We start from the raw sequence: 20,281 nt of genomic DNA, 5'->3' as shown, positions 1-20,281 counted from the left end.
ATTGAGCAACACGCGAAGGGACCATTCATAGCCAGCTAGAATTAATTGGAGAGGACGTTCATTCCTCATATTGCTAATAGCCCCCGTCTCTCTAACAACAAAGTTCATGGAATTTTTTAATCATTCTCATGTAGAAGGAAACATGCTGACATAGATACTTCCGGTAAACCTTTAGGCTCGGTTCCGTGCATCGGCAGTTCAACATATGAATGAACGGAGAAATTGCCAGGTGCGCAGTTTCGATGGAGGCTGCTTCATTTAAAAGGGGCGTTCGCCGCCGTCCCGCTACATCTTGTCTGAGACAACTTTGTTTTTTTCGACCGAGAGGTCTACTCTTCGGGGTACAACTTCCGATTTCCCTGTGGATGATAAAAAACCATCAATTCCTCACAAGGAGAAACCGAACTTAAATGCGTGGTGGTATGGTTTGGTTTATGGTTTATGGGGGCTTAACGTTCCAAAGCGACTCAGGCTGAGGGAAGCCGTAGTGAAGGGCTCCGGAAATTTCGGCCGCCTGACGGTATTTAATGTTCACTGACAACGCACAGTACACGGGCCTCTAGAATTTTGCCTCCATTGAAATTCGACCGCCACGGCCGGGATCGAACCAGCGCGTCTTTCGGGTCAGCAGCCGAGTGCCATAACCGCTGAGCCACCGTGGCGGCGCACGCGTGGTGGTATATGGCCCAAGCTATGGTAGTGTTACCACGTGATCATATGACTATGACCATTGGGCACCTCACCTTAACCCTTCACCTTGATCCTTCACCGCGACCTTGAGCTTCACATTTGATTTGAGGTAGTGCCATCACATAGGCACTGACTTTCAATGCCTCTCAAGGTGAAACCGAACTTTACTGCGTGGTGGTATGGCCAAAGCTACGGTAGTATGACAGCGAGATCTTATGACTATGACCATTGGATATCTGACCTTGATCCCTCACCTTTGACCTTGACTTTTGATTTGAGACAGGGGGGGCACCACATCGACAATGACCTTCAATACCTCATACGGTCAAACCGAACGTAACTGCGTGGTGGTATGGCCAAAGCTATGGTAGTATGACCACGTGATCATATGACTATGACCACTGGGTACCTGACCTTGACCCTTGACATTTTATTTCAGACTGTGGGCATTTATGCATCGACAATGACCTTCGATGCTTCACAGGGTCAAACCGAACTAAACTGTGTGATGGTATGACGCAAGCTATGATAGTATGTCCACGTAATCATATGACTATGACCACTGGGTACCCGACCTTGACCTTTGACCTTAACCTTGACATTTGATTTGAGACGGTGGAAACTATGCTTAACAGAGTTTTCGCTCGTGTTACTGGGTTCAAGCTTCTTTGAACCCTAGCGATTTTGTTCGCTGGACGAGAATTCAAAGGCACTCTTGAAAGATTCTGTCCTATTTCAAGGCCAATCAATTAATCGGAACTAAGTTTCATCAAAGTCTCCGTTACGTTTTCCGTCTCTCGACTTATGTTCCGCCAGCAGTACGCCTGCGATACCCAGCTTTTGTCTTTCACCCACAAGATTAATGCCATTCTCGATAACCATTCATACGCATGCTGCATATTCCTGAATTTTCCAATGGCTTTTGAAAAGGTACCTCACAAGCTGCTATTACTTTAACTCCGCCACTTTAACCTTGACGACCAGTTGCTGAAATGGATTGAATGTTTTCTCGTTGACCGCTAGCAGTTTGCAACAACAAATAATTGTAGCTCATCCTTAGTAGCGGTTTCATTTGCTGACTCACGGGGCTCTTTTTTCGGGCCTCTGTTATTTTTAATATAAATGATTTGCCTGTTTGTTGGTCTCCGTCCTTCTTCCTGTTTTGGTGATGACTGCGTAGTGTTCCGAGAAATTAAAAATGATATGATACCTAAACCTTTCAGTCAGGGTTATACCGAATTTCTAACTGGTGCCTGAACTCGCGAATGGAACTAAATGCTAAATGTAAAGCAGTGCGAGTAAGCCGGAGTTCTAACACCGTTCCCTTTTACTGTCTTAATGGATCGCCACTAGAGACCGTAACGTCCTATAAATACTTTGGTGTCCATATCACTAGTAATTTAACGTGGAACGTACATATTCATCACGTCGTCAAATGAGGTGATCGCATTTTAGGATATATAAGAAGAAACTTCTCGCTGCCCCCCTCACCTCTAAAAGTCATATTGTACAAAAAACTAGATCGATCGAAATTACAGAAAGCAAATTCGATTTGGGACCCAATTCACGCCAGTTTAGTCCTCAAACTAGGAATGATTCAAAATAATGCAGCACGTTTCATTCTTTCTCAGTATAACCGCACTGCAAGCATAACTTTAACAAAATCTGATCTAAATCTACCTATTTTGGCAGGATCGCCTTAAAACCTTCTGCCTGAGCCTCTTTTTAAAAATCTTTCATCATCCCGCACAAGCCCAAGAATTCATCTCACCACTAGCTTAAGTATGATCTCGCCGCGACCAGCATCACAAAGTAGCTGTCCCGGCAGGCCAGCATTACCTCATTCTCAGTGTTGCTTGTTGCCAAGACAACACGTGACTGGAACCACCTTCCCGCATTGACAGTAACCGTTGTTAACGTAAATTTCTCTCTGCTATATTTAACGAAATTGAACTCGCTAGAATTGTATAACTGTCATCACCTTTTATGTTGTTAATGCATATCTTCTAATATTTTATTCCATGTTATTATAAAACTAACTCCCCTCGAAAATTTTTTGGCCCTCAGCGTATATGTAAAAAAATAAATACTCTGATCTGCTTTCGCTAATTTTAATTTCTGTTCTTTTTATTTTTCTGTTTATCATGAACCCCAATGCTTCAGCAAGTTCCACTTCCCCATCGTTGAAGACAGGTTGGATATTTTCGAATTAAGTTAAAATATGCTGAATACTTCCCGGATCTCTTCCGCAACCCGAACACGCTTCGTCCTATAGTATATCCTCATCATCATCAACCTGACTACACCCACTGCAGGGCAAAGGCCTCTCTCATGTCTCTCCAATTAACCCTTTCATTTGCCAGCTGCGCCCACCGTATGCCTGCAAGCTTCTTAACCTCATCCGCCAACCTAACCTTCTGCCGCCTCCTGCTACGCTTGCCTTCTTTTGGAATCAACTCTCTTACCCTTAAGGACCAGCGCTTTTCTTGCCTTCGCATTACATACCTTACCTAAGCACATTTCTTCCTCTTGATTTCGACTAGGATGTCATTAACTCGCGTTTGTCCCCTCACTCACTCTGCCCGCTTCCGGTCTCTTAACGTTACACCTATCATTTTTCTTTCCATGACTCGCTGCGTTGTCCTTAATTTAAGCTGACCCATTCTCTTTAGCCTCCACGTTTCTGCCCCGCAGGTGAGTACCGGCAAGATACAGCTGTTGTACACTCTTCTCTTAATGGATATTGGTGAACTGCTATTCATGATCCGAAAGAACCTTCCATATGCGCTCCACCCCATTCTTATTCTTCTGTTACTACACTCCCGTGGTCCGGATCTGCAGTCACTATCTGCCACTAAGTAGACGTATTCCCTTACCACATCCAGCACTCTTCTTCCAATTGCGAACCGCTGTCATCTTGCGAGACTGTTAAACATAACTTTGGTTTTCTACATGTTAATTTTTACACCCACCGTTCTGCTCCGCCTGTCTAACTCAATTAGCATGCTTCCAATTGGTAAACTGCTGTCATCTTGCGAGACTGTTAAACATTACTTTGGTTGTCTACATGTTAATTTTTACACCCACCGTTCTGTTCTGCATGTATAACTCAATTATCATGCTTTGCCGTTCACCTCCTGAGTGACTTAGCAAGTTATTGTCATTCCATTGCCGTTTTCAGCGCCTCCTTATGTATTGTAAACGACTTTATCCTTCCCGGCATGTCGAAATTTAGTTCTGTGCATAATAATTTTAGACACACCACCCTTCTCTGCCTATCAAAACCATTATACATGCTTTGAAATTGATTCCCTTAATGACTTAGCGATGCAATGTCACCAGCGAATCGCTGATTGCTGAGGTATTCTCCATTAACTCTTACCAACAGCTGTTCCAAACCTAGGTCTCCGAATACTTCTTGTAAACTGGCGGCAAATAGTACTAGATAAATTCTGTCCTCCTTGCAACGTCACATATTGACGAAAGCAATTCAGTCACCTCCAAAGGGTATGGGGGTCAAAAGGTGCTAGTCCTGACACGTGCAAGGGTATGGATAAGCGACTAGTAAGGACCAACTCCAGCAATTATAAAGCCAGATTTGATAATGACCTTGCTTAGGGCTTTTTTAAGCTTCGGCAAGCCATGGCATTCCTGAAGGAAACATTGTGAAGAGAGAATGTCATCATTGAGGTCATGGTCGTCCAACTTTTGGTACGCCGTTAGTGTTAGCTTCGATGCGATGTGGAATGCACAATGGAAAAAGTTACACTTATGCCATTTTCGACCTCAAGGCAGGACTCCACCATATTCTGTGTGTACTTTTCTTCAGAACGATACGAAAGCATTGCGCGGAAGCTTAGAAGAGCTAAATAGATTTCTTTTAAGGTTAAGAAACACAAGCTTCTGACCAGGAGTTGAGAACAGGATGTTCACTTTAATGTATTTGCAAAATGTGACACACTGTGGGGTCCACATATATCGCTTTACTTTGTAAGTCTTCATCGCTTTCTCCATTTTTTATGCTTCTTTCAGAGCACTGGCAAAGTTTGAAGACCAAAACTTGAGTTTGCGCTTGTGCTGGAAAATATTAGCGAAAATATCTTTGGATTAGTCAGAAGAGCCGGTTAGCGAAGTTGGTTGATCGCGAGTGAAAAAAGATACTGTACAAAAAACAGAGTCATAAGAGCGCGTCATAAATCCACGACTTTGTAGTTTGGCGCTCCTTGCTTTCTCGTTGTTTCGTCCTCGCTCTGCAGGATTTCACACAAGACGAATGAACTTACGTGGGACAGCGTAACCGGAACTTAGTTTTGGTAGTTTCTATCTAGGCATGAATTGCACAGGGATTGTAGGCTGCGTACTTTAAAAATTGCGCGGAAAAGGATTTGGCTTAACATACTTATCAAAGCGCAAAGGAACGTAGACACGAAGTTGCTGAAATGTTGGCACATAAGCAGCACAATGGACGAACGAACTTCACTGTGTATTTGTCATTGCGTAACCGGTTGAGGCGGAAAACATTACTCACGTCATTTTTTTCTTTAAGGGAGGGAGAAGTGGGGTTCCGCACGTGCCTAATCTTCTTTTCAAAGGTCGCGCAATGCATTCACTTCCTTTTAACAGCGATTTATGGTTTAGCCACGCACTTCTTAGTTCGGTGCATTTCGAAACCTTTGGCTAGCTCTCAGTCCTTCTGACCCCTCGATTAATCGTTAGATTGCCGCCCATAAGCTTTGTAAAGCAAGAAGCAAAGATCTGAGATCTAAGTTATGTTATGGTGGCCTCTGCGATCGACGGCTCTGAAGGAGAGTCAAATGAAGTGATGAGAGTGCATCACTTGACACCACAGTGGTATCCGTGTAGATTGATTGGCATAGAACTTGCAGTTACCTGAAGCGGCTGTGAAACAAGTTGATTACTTTCGTAATGCACTGCAGTCACAAGGTGTGTCAGCTCTGCCAAAGGCTGTCGGTGAAGGGCCGTGCCGGAGCTTTGTTCTCGCGAGAGTTGTCTCCAAGCATAAACCTCAGAGGGCGTCGATGCCAGTCGCAAACACCGTCCCTTTCAATAAGAAAGTGCGCAGGAATGCTACGCATGTCTCTCTTGCAATTATCAGTACGTTGTTGGCGAACCTGATACGCCGGACAACGCATCACTAAGCGGAACGACACATCCTTCAACAGGGTATCGAAGTAGCCAACGTTCTTCATTTCGGCCATAGTTTTGGGCGGGCGATTAGAGGTAATCGGTGCCCACGGTTGCATATTTTCACTTCACAATTTGCTGCTCTAAGAGGAAGTGCTGGGTCATTATTATTCTTTATAACTGCGCTTCATTAGCTTTGCTTCATTCCAGCCGGCGCGTTCTTCCGCCGTGTGAAGTTAACTCCTGAACGAGCTCCGTGCATCTGCTGCGCATCCATGTGGCTCGTTTCCAGGAGGGAATCATTATATCGCGAGACTCCCCATATAAAAATGCTCTAAAGACTCTCTATTGACTTCTTATTGTCTCTATTGCCTTCGTTTAGACATTAGCTTTTGTCACTTCACAGTCTAGAAACTCTCTTTAAAAACACCTTCTAATCGTGTGGCCATAAATCTATGATGTTCTATAGGCTCTCTACAGGATTTGTATTGCCTAGAGACTAGTTTATTGGGTTTGTCTGTAATAAGTCTATAGACCTTATAGAACTAGTATGTGGGAATTCTATCGACTGTCTAAAGAAATTTTTGTAAGGGTACACTGTCACGAAATTCGGCGCATATGGGAAGTTTCTGCTCATTGTCGATGGAAAGGGGAAAAACTTGTCCGCGCTAAAGTGATACTCTCTCCCCTTCGCTCTTGCGCCGATGACTCCGCGTGGCAAGAATGACCTAGGTCGTTCTAGAAGGTGGTTTCCGCGCTGAACTAATGGGGTCGCGCGCCCGGCGCAAGAAGGAGAAGGAGCTTGGGCAGTTGAAACAGCGTGTATGAGCGCAGCTGCCTTGGCGCGAAGAACAAACAGACGTGGGATGCGCCTATAAATGAGGAGCTTCAACCGCTGTCGGTTAGCTCGAGCCGCCGTTTAAGCTTCCGAAAAGCGCGCCCGCTCGACTCCAAGGAGAACACCACTCGCCCAGCCACGGACCAGCGAGGCAACGTGCACCAGCCTGCGAATCGGCCCCGTCGTGCTCCTCTGGTCGTCGGACTGTCGCAGTGCCCGGTGAACAAATTGTGCTTTCATTAGTAGTCCCTCTCTGTGTTAATGCACTTTAGGTGCAAAGATTTTGCTGAATTGTATTGTTACTCTATTGTTACTTTGCGCGAGTTGCATTGTATTTGTAAATCACTTCGTATCTGCTCGTACGAGTGATTGTGAAATGCTCTCTATCGACTCTTTGCTGTATAAACTGTTTTGTTTTGTGAACCTTTGGCTCCGACCCATTCTCTGGCTTGCGACCGGCGAAAGCTGGGCACCAAACGACCAACCCCCTTGTAACTTGATAGCTGGTTTCCGGCTGAGCTTGCCACACTGAGTCGAGGGCATCTCCTCAGTGACCGAGACCGCTACCCCCACACGCTCTAAGGGTGACTGGGAGTGCACGCAAAAGTGCGCGAAGTGGTGATATACATAAACTACTGCTGGGAGCCATGACAACGCATAACATTTCGCTTTATAGTTAACTCTCTAACTGCTTTGCCACTGCCTTTGTTGTTCGACTCAATCCTTGTCTTGCCTGTGCACGATGATGCAACGATGCCTACCTATTGCGAGGAGGCAATACACACCCTGACGACTTTATTTCCATCACGAGGAGCCATGCTAAGATGACACAAGTGCTCCCAATTACCATACTGGCTGCTGTTTTGCATGGCAGTTGTCATCAGGTAGAGAGACTACTGTTACCACAGCACTAGTCGACGGCGATGACGCCGGTGAGGAGTTTCCTCACGTGAGTGCCAATGCAACGTCGGCGATGCGTGATCTGTGCTCTAAGAGTGGCGGTGTGTGTGTTTCTGTGGGCCCAGTTCCGAAAATGCGCATGTTAAGTAGAGTTTTCAAGAAGAGACTGCCTGACGCGCCCTGCCGAGCGTAGTACAAAATCTGTTAGCTTCACATCACGAAATTCAAAATGTGATCACATGATGTACATGCCTTCATCGAACATTAATGAGACCTTAAGAACAGCACGAAATGAGCACCTATACATTGAATATATAGCGCCCCTCACGGGAGCTCGGCTCGCAGGCCACGGCGCGCGGCGCCGGACAAAAGGAAGTTGGGCTAGGCCGCCCCAGCGCGAACAGCGCAAATCAACAGTTCGAACCTCAACGCTCTCGGAGCTGGTTCTTCCTCGCCTTAGCTCCGACAGATTTGGCGACCCGGCTTCCAAAACGCAACCCCATTCTCTTACGTGGATTCCGCTGGCTCCTCCGCCCTACCTACCGGCGGAGAAACGCCCCAGAACGCTCAGCCTCTCGGTGCTTCGGTGGCCGCGTTCCAGCCAGTCAGCCTGCCTCACCTTTTCGGCCGCCCGACGCGCGGTTGTCCCGCGTTCACATAGACATTGTTGGACCGCTGCCGTTATCACCTGAGGCCTGTTATCTGCTCACATGTGTGGATCGTTTCACCTGCTGGCTCGAGGCATTGCCCATTGCTGACATTACCGCGGAGACCGTTGCTTCAGCCTTCATGGCTCGCTGGGTCTCTCGTTTCGGCTGCCCGTCTGTCGTCACCACCGTCACAATCGGCCCTGTTTACTGCCTTTGCCAATATTCTGGGCGTTCACCACATCCATACGACCGCCTACCATCCTTCGGCCAATGGCATGGTGACGCGTCTGCATCGGCAACTGAAGGCTGCCCTTAACACTTGTCAGCCAAGGGAACGCTGGTCCGACCACCATCCTCTCGTCCTCTTGGGCATTCGCTCAGCCCTGAAGGCTGATCTCGGCAGCTCTTCTGCTGAGCTAGTCTACGGTGTTCCTCGGTGTCTCCCTGGGGAATTCTTCTGACCTTCCCCTCCGTTAATCCATGATGCTTCCACCTACATCTGAGACCTGTCCAACACATTTCGACACATTAACCCTGTCATCCCTGCCGCCCGTCACCACAGTCCGTGTTCGTCAGCCAGGACCTGGCCTCCTGCACCCATGCCTTCATCCGCCGTGACCACATCCGTCCGCCCCTCACGCCGGCCTACGATGGACAGTTCCGCGTCCTACACCGTGCGCAGAAGGCCTTCACCTTAGACGTCAACGGCCGTGAAGACGTCGTGGCTGCTGACCGCCTCAAACCAGCCTACATTGCCACTCCCCTGCCCGTCGGCCCTACACTTGCTCTCGCTTCGACTGCGCCACCATTGTGCGCAACTTCCTCCAAGCACATCCGCTGGGCGAATCCTGTGGCTTGGCTCTGAGGGGGGAAAAGTCCTGTAGCGCTTCTCGCGCCGCGCTCGGCTCGCAGGCCATGGCACGCGGCGCCGGAGAAGAAAGAGAAAGATGGGCTAGGCCGCCGCAGCGCGAGCTGAGCAAATAAACATTTCGAACCTCAACGCTGTCGGAGCTTGTTCTTCCTCGCCTTAGCTCCGACAAATGCTTTCCGGAGAAGGTTTTTCTGGTGATTTGGTTCTGACATACAGCGGCTGCGTATTTCCTCGGGGATAATAGACTACATGCAATGCACCTTTGTATGAGAATACCAAAAATTTGCTAAGTTGATTGCTAAAGTGATGTAGGGGCTGAAGGCGAAATGTTTCCCTCTAAACTGGTATATGGGGCTGGGTCCAAATTTTAAAAAAATTGAATGTCGATGTCCTCGTAGAAGTATACGTAAGCGTTAAATTCATAATAAGAAATGCGCTGCGCCTTCCATGTACAGGTAGTACAGATAGTAGTAGTTGCAGATAGTAGTAGTTGCAGATATTAGTAGTTGCAGATAGTAGTAGTACAGACAGTTACAAATAGTAGTAGTTGCGCTGGAGTCTTGTGAAGCCTCCCTGACAAGCTGCATTTCTCAGCGTAAGAGCGCCTCGCTTCCAGTGGCGACGGTAGTCACGTGCGTTGCTACAGGTGCTTTAAAGGCGGACGCGGCATTTAAATCCCGGAAAGTGACCAAACTTCGGTTGTTTCATTATTCCAGGTGTTCGTTCATATTTTTTAATTTTCTTCGCTGTCATGAAGTTGTTTCGCGCGAAACTATACCGGTAAATTCTAAACGAAAATTGTTTTATCAACCGCGATGGTGCATGCTGTACATCTCGAAAGAGTAGAATAATTCGCGTTATTTGAACCGTGCCATCTTTGCGGTGCCGCAACCGATCGACGATGTCCTGGCCACGGCGTAAATCTTGTTTTTTCGCCTTTAAATCTGGCGCCTCGACTCGTCTCCATGTCCTGAAACAATGATACAAAAAAAGAAAAAGCTTCAAATCCTCCTTATGCGACTGCCGCGTTTCAGCTTTAGTCTCACTCCATGGCTGCCCCAGCATCTGGTGAATTACGCCTTCTCGATTGCCTCGGATTGTGTTGTTTTCATACAGCCATAAAATAGAGGAGGTTCTATAGTTTTAGTCCGGACTTTTCTTATCATAGACCGACGCGCCTTTAAAAATAAACACAGGACACCACGTTTTTGTGGCAGACGGAAGTGGAAGTCACCAGCAGCCAAGAAGATTCAGGAGACATCTCTGCGGGCTGCTGCCAGTGACTTAATCGTGCGTATGGACATGCAGTCGAGCTCTCCAGCCTCCGCTGACGACGCGTGTGCAGGACATGTGCAGAGAACGCGTGCAGTATACCATGGATGCTCAGCCAAGTTTTTCGTGCGCTGTTGCCAACATGGAACAGATGATTACAGCCAGATTAAAAAGAAAAGGTGATATAATCATACGAAATTGCAAGCACTTTGTACATTACTTTTTCCTCATGTGTAAAACTGCGTGAAAATTTTCTAGCAACTTCCTGTTCGCAAGAGTCACAAAAGTTACATTATATCAATATTGTTAAGATAAATGTTCGTAAAAAGTAAGTATATGCAATATTCAGAGTCCGAATATATGTTGAGGTCGGGGACAAAGACCTCACCCGCGCCATTATTCTATCATAGCAAATTCCATTGCTCTAATTTTAACATAAAAGGAAACGGCTTGATGCCGAAAAGTTTTTAAACCAGGAAAAAGGGAAAACACAGATAATTGATCGAAATTTAGAAGAAAGTTTGCAGGCATTTTTGTAAGGGGTGTACTGAGTGTCATGGAGAGATCACTATATGCAGAGCGAGTAAAAGCCAAAATTTTCGCCGCTCTCTCCTCAGCGTCAACATTAACGTTTGAAATAGTCCATGGCGCAGAATCTTCATAAACACGAATATGCATTCTAGTTTCGAAGCTATTAGGCGTCCGTCGTAGCTAGTTCCCGGTATTCCGTTCTATATGCATGCGCCTGCACCGATTAAACCGCAAAGCGATTAGAACGGCAGCGACTATACCGTGATTTTAGAGAATTTTCAATGAGAGCTTTTTCCATCCAGAGAAAACATTCATTGCACGTCCTGCAACTTCCGCAGTAAGCAGACAGGGTTGCCTTCATCGATGGAGGCCTGACATCCCAGCTAACTACCGTCATCCATAGGATCGACCAGAGTGAAGAGCTTCCAGGGTTAATACATGACTGCTAGAAAGATAGGTTTATGCACGTAGTGGTGCCCAGGACTAATTCACATGTCAATATTCTTTCGGGAGCTTTTTTAGGCATCTTATAACTATTCATAGTCTTTTTTTTTGTATTCCTACCATCTCGATGCTCCCCCTTGTCCTTATTTCTACCTTCCTTCAAAGGCAATGGATAGGACTTAACGTTATAGGCGGCATCGGTCTTCAAAAGGGCAACATCATCGGCATCATCATGCTAACAACAATTCCGAATCTAATACTTGCCTAAAAAAGGCGCAGCTGCTACCATAACATATATAATACCCTGTCACACGGGCACTACAAAATCCTTAGAGAATCCTGATTCTCCAAGTCCTTAGAGAATCCTGATTCTCCAAGGACTTTGTAGGTCATTCCATTCAAAGCAGCATGGTGCGCATTAACACGACACAAGTGCCGCGTCTTTGCCGCAATGTTCCTTGGAGGCGAAGGCGCATGTGCGAGGCCTTGGAAGTCAAAAGGAGCGGCTGCGAGAAGCTTGTCTCCATGTTTTGTGCGCATACACTGGATTCGCGGCCATGCATGCTCAGGATCCACATAACATTCAAGCGAATGCTATGACTCATCTTCACACATCAGACGACCCGCCACCTTCCCCTCTTCCCCCACATCCGTTCCTGTCCCATGTTTCCGATTCCGAAGTTCTGCGCCAGCGAACAAGCGCTCTTATTCCCCCGTGTTCGCACCCTCTCCCCCGTAGTCTTACTGGGGCAGGAGGAGGTATCCGTGCACGGCATTCGGGCAGGGGCGGCTCTGACACCATCTGTTCGTCATGGGTGGCGTGCAAAAGATGTGCCAGCAACTGACAGGTGCCCTCGCTGTAGCGCTGCACTGGACATTCGTGATGTGCGGCACTTGTGGACGTGCCCAGCGACGGCTGCTCCTCAGGGAGGTGGGCCTGCGGTGGAACCGCGAACGTGACTATGTGAAGTGGAGAATGATCAATCGTTTCATCGGCATGCACTGTGACTACATCAGCGCAATGGGTCTTCACTCCTTTTAACTTTCAATCTCCCGCATTTTTCCCCTTTTTCAACATTATGCCTCGTGGCACACTTTTCGAATAAAAAAAAATCAAGTAACCGTCTCTGGCAGTGGGCACCTCTGGTGCGAAGAAGATAAAGAACCTAGTAGGTCGGCAGAGACCTACAACTTTACTGGCGCATCTAGTTTTTCTACGTGTCTTTACATTAGGCTACGGTCTAAAGACAATAGAAATCAATATATCTAACAGCAACATAGAATTCCAGTGGTGACAGGGTGATAAACAAAACTGCTTCTCTGGTCGAGACACATTAGGAGTAGGGTTTTTTTATGAAACAAGTGTGACAAAAAATTTAAGCTTAACAAATGAATAAAATGCGACACTTCTGTTTTGAAGCTGCGAGTTCTGCTTCTTTATGTATCTTTGTGGCGCTAAAGTCCAACGTCTGTTCCGCCTTCGAGCTTCATGTTGTAGCAGCGTCGCTGCCCCTGAGGTCTTGCGCCTCTATTAAAGTAATACGCTTTGGGTGGCAAGTTTTTCAATGAGTGCCGTGCGACAGGGCTACAAGAGCGGTGCTGAAGAATGCTTGGTAACTGCGGATTCACCTAGTGTCTCCGTGTACGATATGAGCACCGTATAAAAGCACCTTCTCTATTCGGTGGCATAAGTGTTAATCTTAAACGGCGGCCACATCCAAAGTAGTTACTCGATTATTTCTCACTTGGCGATGTAGTATTTACACAAAACAAGCAATAATTATTGTTCACACATCCATGCAGCAATAGCATCAGTGAGACTAAAAGAGAACTAAGACTGTCTGTTGAGTCGCGAGGACGGGGTCATCGGCAGTAAAGAAGAAGAGATTGTGCGAGCCGGTTAGAAGCCAGGGAATTGCGCTCCGTCCTGAATTGGAGTATTTCTCTATATTTTTATTCTTCATGGCCGGAGAACAAGAAGTAGCGTCTGTGCCACCTCCGGCGACTGGCCAGCCCGAGGAGGAGGCGCTGTACTGGGACCCGCGCTACCACAGCTACTTCTACGCGGGCGTGATGACTCCACCCACGGGACAGCTGTACGACTTCACCGGCACGCCCATCACGCACACCACCGACACACACACCTGGTCCGTCGTCGAGCTGGAGCAAGGGCATGGCCCACTCGGACTCTCCGGAATCCCTTCGTCCCGGTCGATCCTAGTCGAGCGCGATGCACTGGTAAAGAAAGGGCCATTCTCTGCTTTGTTTTTAAGTTGCTTCAGTTTTGATTTCCCATAGCTGAATGCCATCAGCGAACTCCCGTTTCTTAGTGGGAGTGCTGAACACATTACAGTGATGAACCAGATGAATGCTACAATCATATTTTTGGGCTTCGCACCGATTATAACATCTTCCTTGTTTTCATGTTACTAACAAGTGTTCTTGTTGTTGTGACTGCAAATCTACGAACACAACGCGGTTTTTAAGTGTCGGGTTTAGGGTAAGCATAATCTAAGCACTGGGTAACTGCCGCAATTTTTTTTTCTGATATCACTGAACTTCTTCTTTTGCAACTTATTGCGAAAATAAAGATCAAACCTATTTGTGAGGGTTCAACATCCAAAAGCGACTCAGGCTATAAGGAACGCCGTAGCTAAGGACTCCGGAAATCTCGTCCGCCTGGGATTCTTTGACGTGCACTGATCTTTATCGTACAGTACACGGTAATCGTGGGATTCTTTATCGTACAGTACACGGGCCTCTAAAACTTCACCTCCATCGAAATTCGACCACTGCGGCCGGGATCGAACCCGCGTCTTTAAGCTCTCATATGCCCATAAGCATCATATGCTTCCCTTGCTCAATGTCTAATGTGTGTATTCATGGCTCCCTAATTACGTCCCCTTTGACCGTCTCGGCAGAGGTGGCTGTAGTCAGCGGCAGTGATATTATTAGCGTAATTTTGAAGCCATCATTGTTAAGTATACTCTGTGAAAATAGCGACCTGTTTGAATGGCGCACTGTTTGTTTGTTTCCTCCCGCTTCAAGCTTATTTGTAGCACACTGAATAGCAACTGAAGACTATTTAGAACGGCGAAGAGTTTTCATTTTTCATTGAAGAGTAACCGGAAACACCCTACCCTGTATGCAGGGTCAGCGTAAACGGCAGAAGAGGAAGCGCAGCATCTCCTGGAGCCGCTTGGGGCGCGAGCCCAAGGTCGCAGCTTCGCAAGATGGCGCCGAAAAAAGCAAGATCTCTGTTTTCTGCAGGGTGCAGAGCATCATGTGCTGCGCCGTTGTTCTCGTTATCATCTTCATCGTGCTGTTCTGGATGAAGGCTTTCACTGAAGAGGACGAAAGCCGCATCGGCGATGCCCCAACCATCCATGAAGACCTAAGCACTGAAGATGGCCTTTTGGAGAGGCCTTTCGTACGGGAACGCCAGTTTCCCCATCCCCTGACAACTGCGCGCCTAACGACGGGAGATGGAAGTCGGTTCCTGCGGGAGTACGTCAACGAATCATCATCTGCAGCCGACTCTCTTTCATGAACAGCGCCGCAGGCGAAAACATTCCAACGCGCTCAGACTGCAATTTGTCGTCGACCACATCACAGCCCGGCGCTTTAGGTGACATGATATCGAAGCAAACTTCAAAGGCAATTTTGTCACTCGTTGCCACGCAACTAAACGTGTGCTCTGTTAGAAAGCAGAGCGCTCCTTTCCTACTACGTTTCTGCCAAAACATTGCTAATTTGCATACGGTGGAACCGTGTCGAGCTCTTCAAAATCCTTGTGAGGGCTGCTGTCTTTTTGGCAGCTTTTCAGGCCGCTAGTGCCTAAGTGTCCTGTCAGCAGTACCGCAGTAAATCATTCTGTATTTCATCTTTCAGGGCTTGTCCTAGTAATTAAGCGCACCGAGTACCTTATACATTTTTGTGTGAGTCAGTTGTGATATGTCTGGACAGGAAAACCTTGATTACTCTAGGCGTCGATAAAGGGTCACCCATGCGGAGGATATTAAGGCAGTTTGCGGGTGCAGGGTGGCCGGAGCTGACGCTGGAATTCTTAACTGGTGGTCAAATAAGACTACTTTACTTTGCAGTTACGGTGTTTAGGCTGATGATGTCTGCTCAGTATTTTATAGTGCGATATATTTATATCGCCGCCGCAGAACCAGATTTCCGAAGACAATCTCGTCGCGGCTTAGTTAAAATATATTATATGTGTGATAGTTCCGGTTGGCGCTTCAGTGTTCAAATGCTTCCACATTGTCTGCCTGAGCCTATGTTACAGCAAAAGTGTCTACTTAGACGAGTTGGTGCACATTCAAAAACGTGTTGAGACGACATCATGCTCATCACCGAAGCAACACACTATCGCGGAGGCCCTATAGAGACCTGGATCTATTTCACGTCATTTGCAACAGTTACGGACTTCCATGGCCAGGCTGATAGCCGAAGCTTTCCGAGGAGGAAACGAAAGTAATTTGAGTCGCATGCCATCCATCAGCCTGCTACACAAGGATAATATAATCAGAAGTTTATTCAATTCCTACCATAGGTTTCAGTGAATTTTACTCTTCTTTCTTTGCGTTGTTTTAAATCTCCATGATTTATCTCTCACTCATTGCCCTTGCATCTTTCGCATTTTTCGTTAGCTCTCTTCTTTCCTTTCTGTTGCTTTGCTTACACACTATCCCGCTCCCTGTTCCGCACCACTTTTATCGCCCCTCTTTTCTTCTCACGCTGTTGGAGCATGGACGCAGGCCTCCAAAGCTGCATGTCGTGTGTTGCCACATATAAAACACTAAAATCTTGTTTTGGATCATTTGCGCTTTAGATGATCTCTTTGAGGAGTAGAGAGTGGGCACTTCATGACAAGTTGCAGAAAAATATTTTGAGCAGTGCATTCAAATGAATGCTCATTCCAACGAGTTCTTTCTATGAAACCTCGCGGAAGGTCGAGCACACTATTAGGTACGCTCTCACACTCACACCAAATAACATGGACACCTGACCACGGAGGCCTAGCCGGAAATCAGATAGCGAATGATCTAGTCCAAGCTCTCATAAACCGGGCGGACCCCTATCCCTACCCCACCCCCTCCTAGGATTGTATGGTTAGAGGCTAGGACACCTTACTGCTAGGAAGAGGACATTTCTCACTACAGCATAAACAACTGTCCTACTCAGATGCCACTGACTGGATGAGAATACAAACCAACACATATCCAAGTCGTCACATAATACATAATACCACACAATACCCAAGTTACTCTCCTTGGTGCGGAGCAAACAACACGCTTTACCATACTTCTTGGGAATGACAGGAGAAGTCGGACAAAAAATTAATAGTGCTACACCCGACACACGAGCTGTGGGAGGAGGCCCTGACCAGCGACAACCTGGACTAGCCAGCCTGGATGATCCCGCTAGTCCGCAAGTCAGCTGCAGCCAGCAGAGCCCTGGACTGGGGGCCCCGACCAACCGTCTCCTGCGAACTAATTACTTAAATGAAAGCTTTTTTTTCTCTCCCTCTCTTTGAAACCTACTCCTCTTTGAGGAGTAGGTTTCAGGACTAGGTTACACTGCTGGCAATGCTGTGCCGAAAAAATCGCTCCTCTAACTCAAAAAGCCTATATTTAAAAAATTGTGTAAAATCTTTGGTGAAACACCCTGCACAATGTACGGCAATGTATGACTCCAAATGAGGGGAACATAATGTGCCAGCGTGTTAATGCGGTAAAAGAAAGACCAACTTGCCATACGAAGCCCCTACTTCGTAGGTTGCGAAGTTTGCGGGCTGCTTAAAGAGTAGTCTGTAGGACACTCTCCTCTCCTGAAGCCGACAATACATCCATCTTGCAGGGTCATGGGAGCATAGTCACGTGAGCACGCTGCTTATTTGAAGTCTTTAGTCGCTTCGTGATCAGTGCAGTCCAAAAGCCCAGCAACAGACTAACTAGCGGAGTCCTGGAAACCTTATTAACCTGCGAATCAAGAAATCATTGCGTTAACACGGCCATGACTTGTCTGTCTGATATTTAAGAAGTTAACCTATTTCTCCTATCGGAACTTGAGGCGGGATAACTGATAAAAAACACAATATCTTTTGTTTTTACAGAAGCGCATGTCTTGAAACAAAATAATCGGACAGTGCAGCAGTGCCCGTGTCTTTCTCCTTCGCAAGTAACCTTGTGCCGGTTCAGCTGCTTCGTCTGAACTTGGAATGAACCACAGAGTTCTTCAGGAGAAATGTTTTCAAGACAAAAAGGGCATTTCCGTGGGAAATGTGGTTTTAAGGGGCACTCACCGTGGGAAAGTGACATTGAAATCGCGTAACCCTTCTCACGACATTAAATAGACTTGGCCGAGAAGTATCTCCCGCTGGGCCCCTCCGGTGACGGGGATTATCCTCCTTACCGGGGAGGGGGGGGGGGGGAGCGGTGGGGGAGCTCGACGCCCCCTTCACGGAATCCGAAATCTGGGAGGTGCTCCAGACGCTCAACGGTCGCTCTGCTCCGGGCCCGGATGGCATCTCCAATAAGCTCCTCCGCAACTTGGGCGCACACTCAGTTGCGCTGCTCACCGAGGAAGTCAATAAAATCAGGGCAACGGGCATCGTCCCCGAGTCCTAGAAGACAGCCTCAGTGGTGCTCATCCCGAAGCCAGGGTGTCAGGTAGTTACACGCAGGAACCGAACGCTCCGCGAGTTCTACCTTGAACAATTAATAGCTGGACGCCCCATTCCAGTTGTAGCCAATACAGTGCTGTGCGCGTGTGTGATTTAATTCCTCTAAAATGAACTTATCGCGCGCACAACCTGGACACATTTCTTATTGTGTAAATAGTTTGTGTATATTACTTCTCCCCCTATCCTCTCTTCCTGTCCTCTCACCTCTTTCATTTCTCCATTTTGCCTGCTATCCTTTATTTCCGCTGCCCCAGCTCAGGTGCTTCAGTAGCGATGGCAGATGCCGGGGCTAGCAAAAATCTTTTCCTTCCTTTTCACTATTATTTTAATAAACAACCACTACCACCACCTCACGACATTAAAGTGACCATTTCTGGTGAAAAATGTGTGTCGATTCACCAATTAAATTCGGGCAGATCACACTAAAATAGCACAATCCTTCTGTCTTTTACTCTTGCTAACCACACTGCATTAAATTTAAATGTGCACCTGTAAGGCACTCAAACAATCGCGTGTCATGCAGGCGCCATTTGCGCCAGCGCAGCTGGCGCTTCGCGGAACCGGATCGCCCGACGCTATTACACGGCTGCTTCAGCGAACACTTTCAAAAATTTTCAAAAACAGGCTTTTTGGGGTACAATTATGGCTTCTGCGGCATATTATGAGAAGTGCTGGCGGACACCAGAAAACCGGTGAATCGTCTTAAGTAGTGAGCTGGTTAATTATTTTTAATAATGAACCTTTTAACTAGTGGATATAGGCACCTTGTTGTAATTAAAAATTTGTAGCCAGTAGTTAGTAATAGACATATCAGAATTTCGAAAATGCGATTACTCCCGCAGCTGGGAGTCGACAAAATTTGGCTGCATCGTGCGAAAATACACGTCCTTTCGAAAGCATGCAGGCAAAGCAACTCTCCAGTGCACTTAGTCAAAAAAGCCAAAATTTATCGAGCCACAGCGCTTAAGCTAATCGCATTTTCGAAATTCTAAAAACTGATATGGTTATTACTAACGTCCGGCTACAAACCTCTAATTACAACTAGGTGCCTAAATCTTTTAGTTAAAAAGTTAATTATTAAAAATAATTAACCAGCTCACTACTTAGGGCAATTCACCGCTTTTCTGGTATCCGTCAGCACTGTTAATACTATGCCGCAAAAAAACATATTTTTATCCCAAAAAGCCTGTTAATGAAAACTTTTTAAACTGTTCGCTGAAACACCCGGTAAATGATGACTACGCAAGTTGTTTTTGTTTGCAATATAGATGGACGATCTTGATTTCAGAGTTAATGCATGGTTCAATGAAATACTTAGTGGAGCCTATCATTAGTAGTAGAACGAGACCGATCATTTAGGATCGCCTGGAGTTCTTTAATTCTTTAACACCTAATTATCAAGGACTCAAAGTAAGTAAAAAAAATCAACACCTGCACTTCATTCTGAATATACCAACCTAAAATGCCAATACCAAAATTTTGTTACCGCCCCTTACTTTTGAGAAATCCGTATGCCGGCAATTAACAAAAATGTTCATTTTTCTATTGTCTGCAGCTAGTCTGAACTGTGCGAAAGATCTAATCGAAGCTCTGGAACCAAATAGAAGGCCCAGAGATAGTAGAAAACGTTTATCCAACAAACATCTTCCAATTTTTTTCGAAACATTTGTCAGAGAATGAGACACAGTGAATTGTTGGGCACTGGCTGGAAGTCGCACGTTATAACCGCCTTTTTTTTTTCCTCACGCAGTTGCCTCACAGACATTAAAAAAGGTGCAATATATACACGCTGGTGCATAGTATTATTTCACTACAAAATTTAAATCAGCCTGCTTCAAGAGCTGTAACGACAACAAACAACATATCAGAAGTTATATTGCCGTTTTTTCCGTGCCTCACGCGACCTAAAGAGCAAATACACGCCACAACCATCAATCCGCCGATGAAACCGAAATCAAAATATGGTGAACAAGAAATCCAATTATAAATTATTTAGCTGTCGTAGGCGTATATCACGGAACGATGCATGTATATTCATGCATAACGCAATATTTGAAACGAGAAAACACGCAAGCAAAAATTTGCGTCCATAATCCTTTAAGGAGGCGCATGACATTGTTTTTTTCCTCCATGATTGCAGCCCATTTATAATATTCCATTATACTGCGTTTTCTTTAGCTTTCAAAGCATGTCGGGGTACGTCCCATGCAAATCGAAAAGTGGGAGCGGGCTAGAGCGGTACCTGC

At 46.4% G+C, this 20,281-nt stretch overlaps 1 protein-coding gene across 1 annotated transcript; it reads left to right on the top strand.

Moving 5' to 3' along the window:
* The first annotated feature begins 13,262 nt into the window (after positions 1-13,262).
* Positions 13,263-15,007, top strand: LOC144134776 (uncharacterized). Its single transcript, XM_077667606.1, has 2 exons — positions 13,263-13,579; positions 14,493-15,007. The coding sequence occupies exons 1-2, from the start codon at positions 13,304-13,306 to the stop codon at positions 14,889-14,891; spliced, it is 675 nt and encodes a 224-aa protein (XP_077523732.1). The 5' UTR covers positions 13,263-13,303; the 3' UTR covers positions 14,892-15,007.
* Positions 15,008-20,281: the final 5,274 nt, after the last annotated feature.

Source organism: Amblyomma americanum, chromosome 5 (assembly GCF_052857255.1).
Source record: "Amblyomma americanum isolate KBUSLIRL-KWMA chromosome 5, ASM5285725v1, whole genome shotgun sequence".
NCBI lineage: Eukaryota > Metazoa > Arthropoda > Arachnida > Ixodida > Ixodidae > Amblyomma > Amblyomma americanum.
The sequence above is the reverse complement of the archived record's forward strand: the minus strand, read 5'-3'. Positions and strand labels throughout refer to the sequence as shown.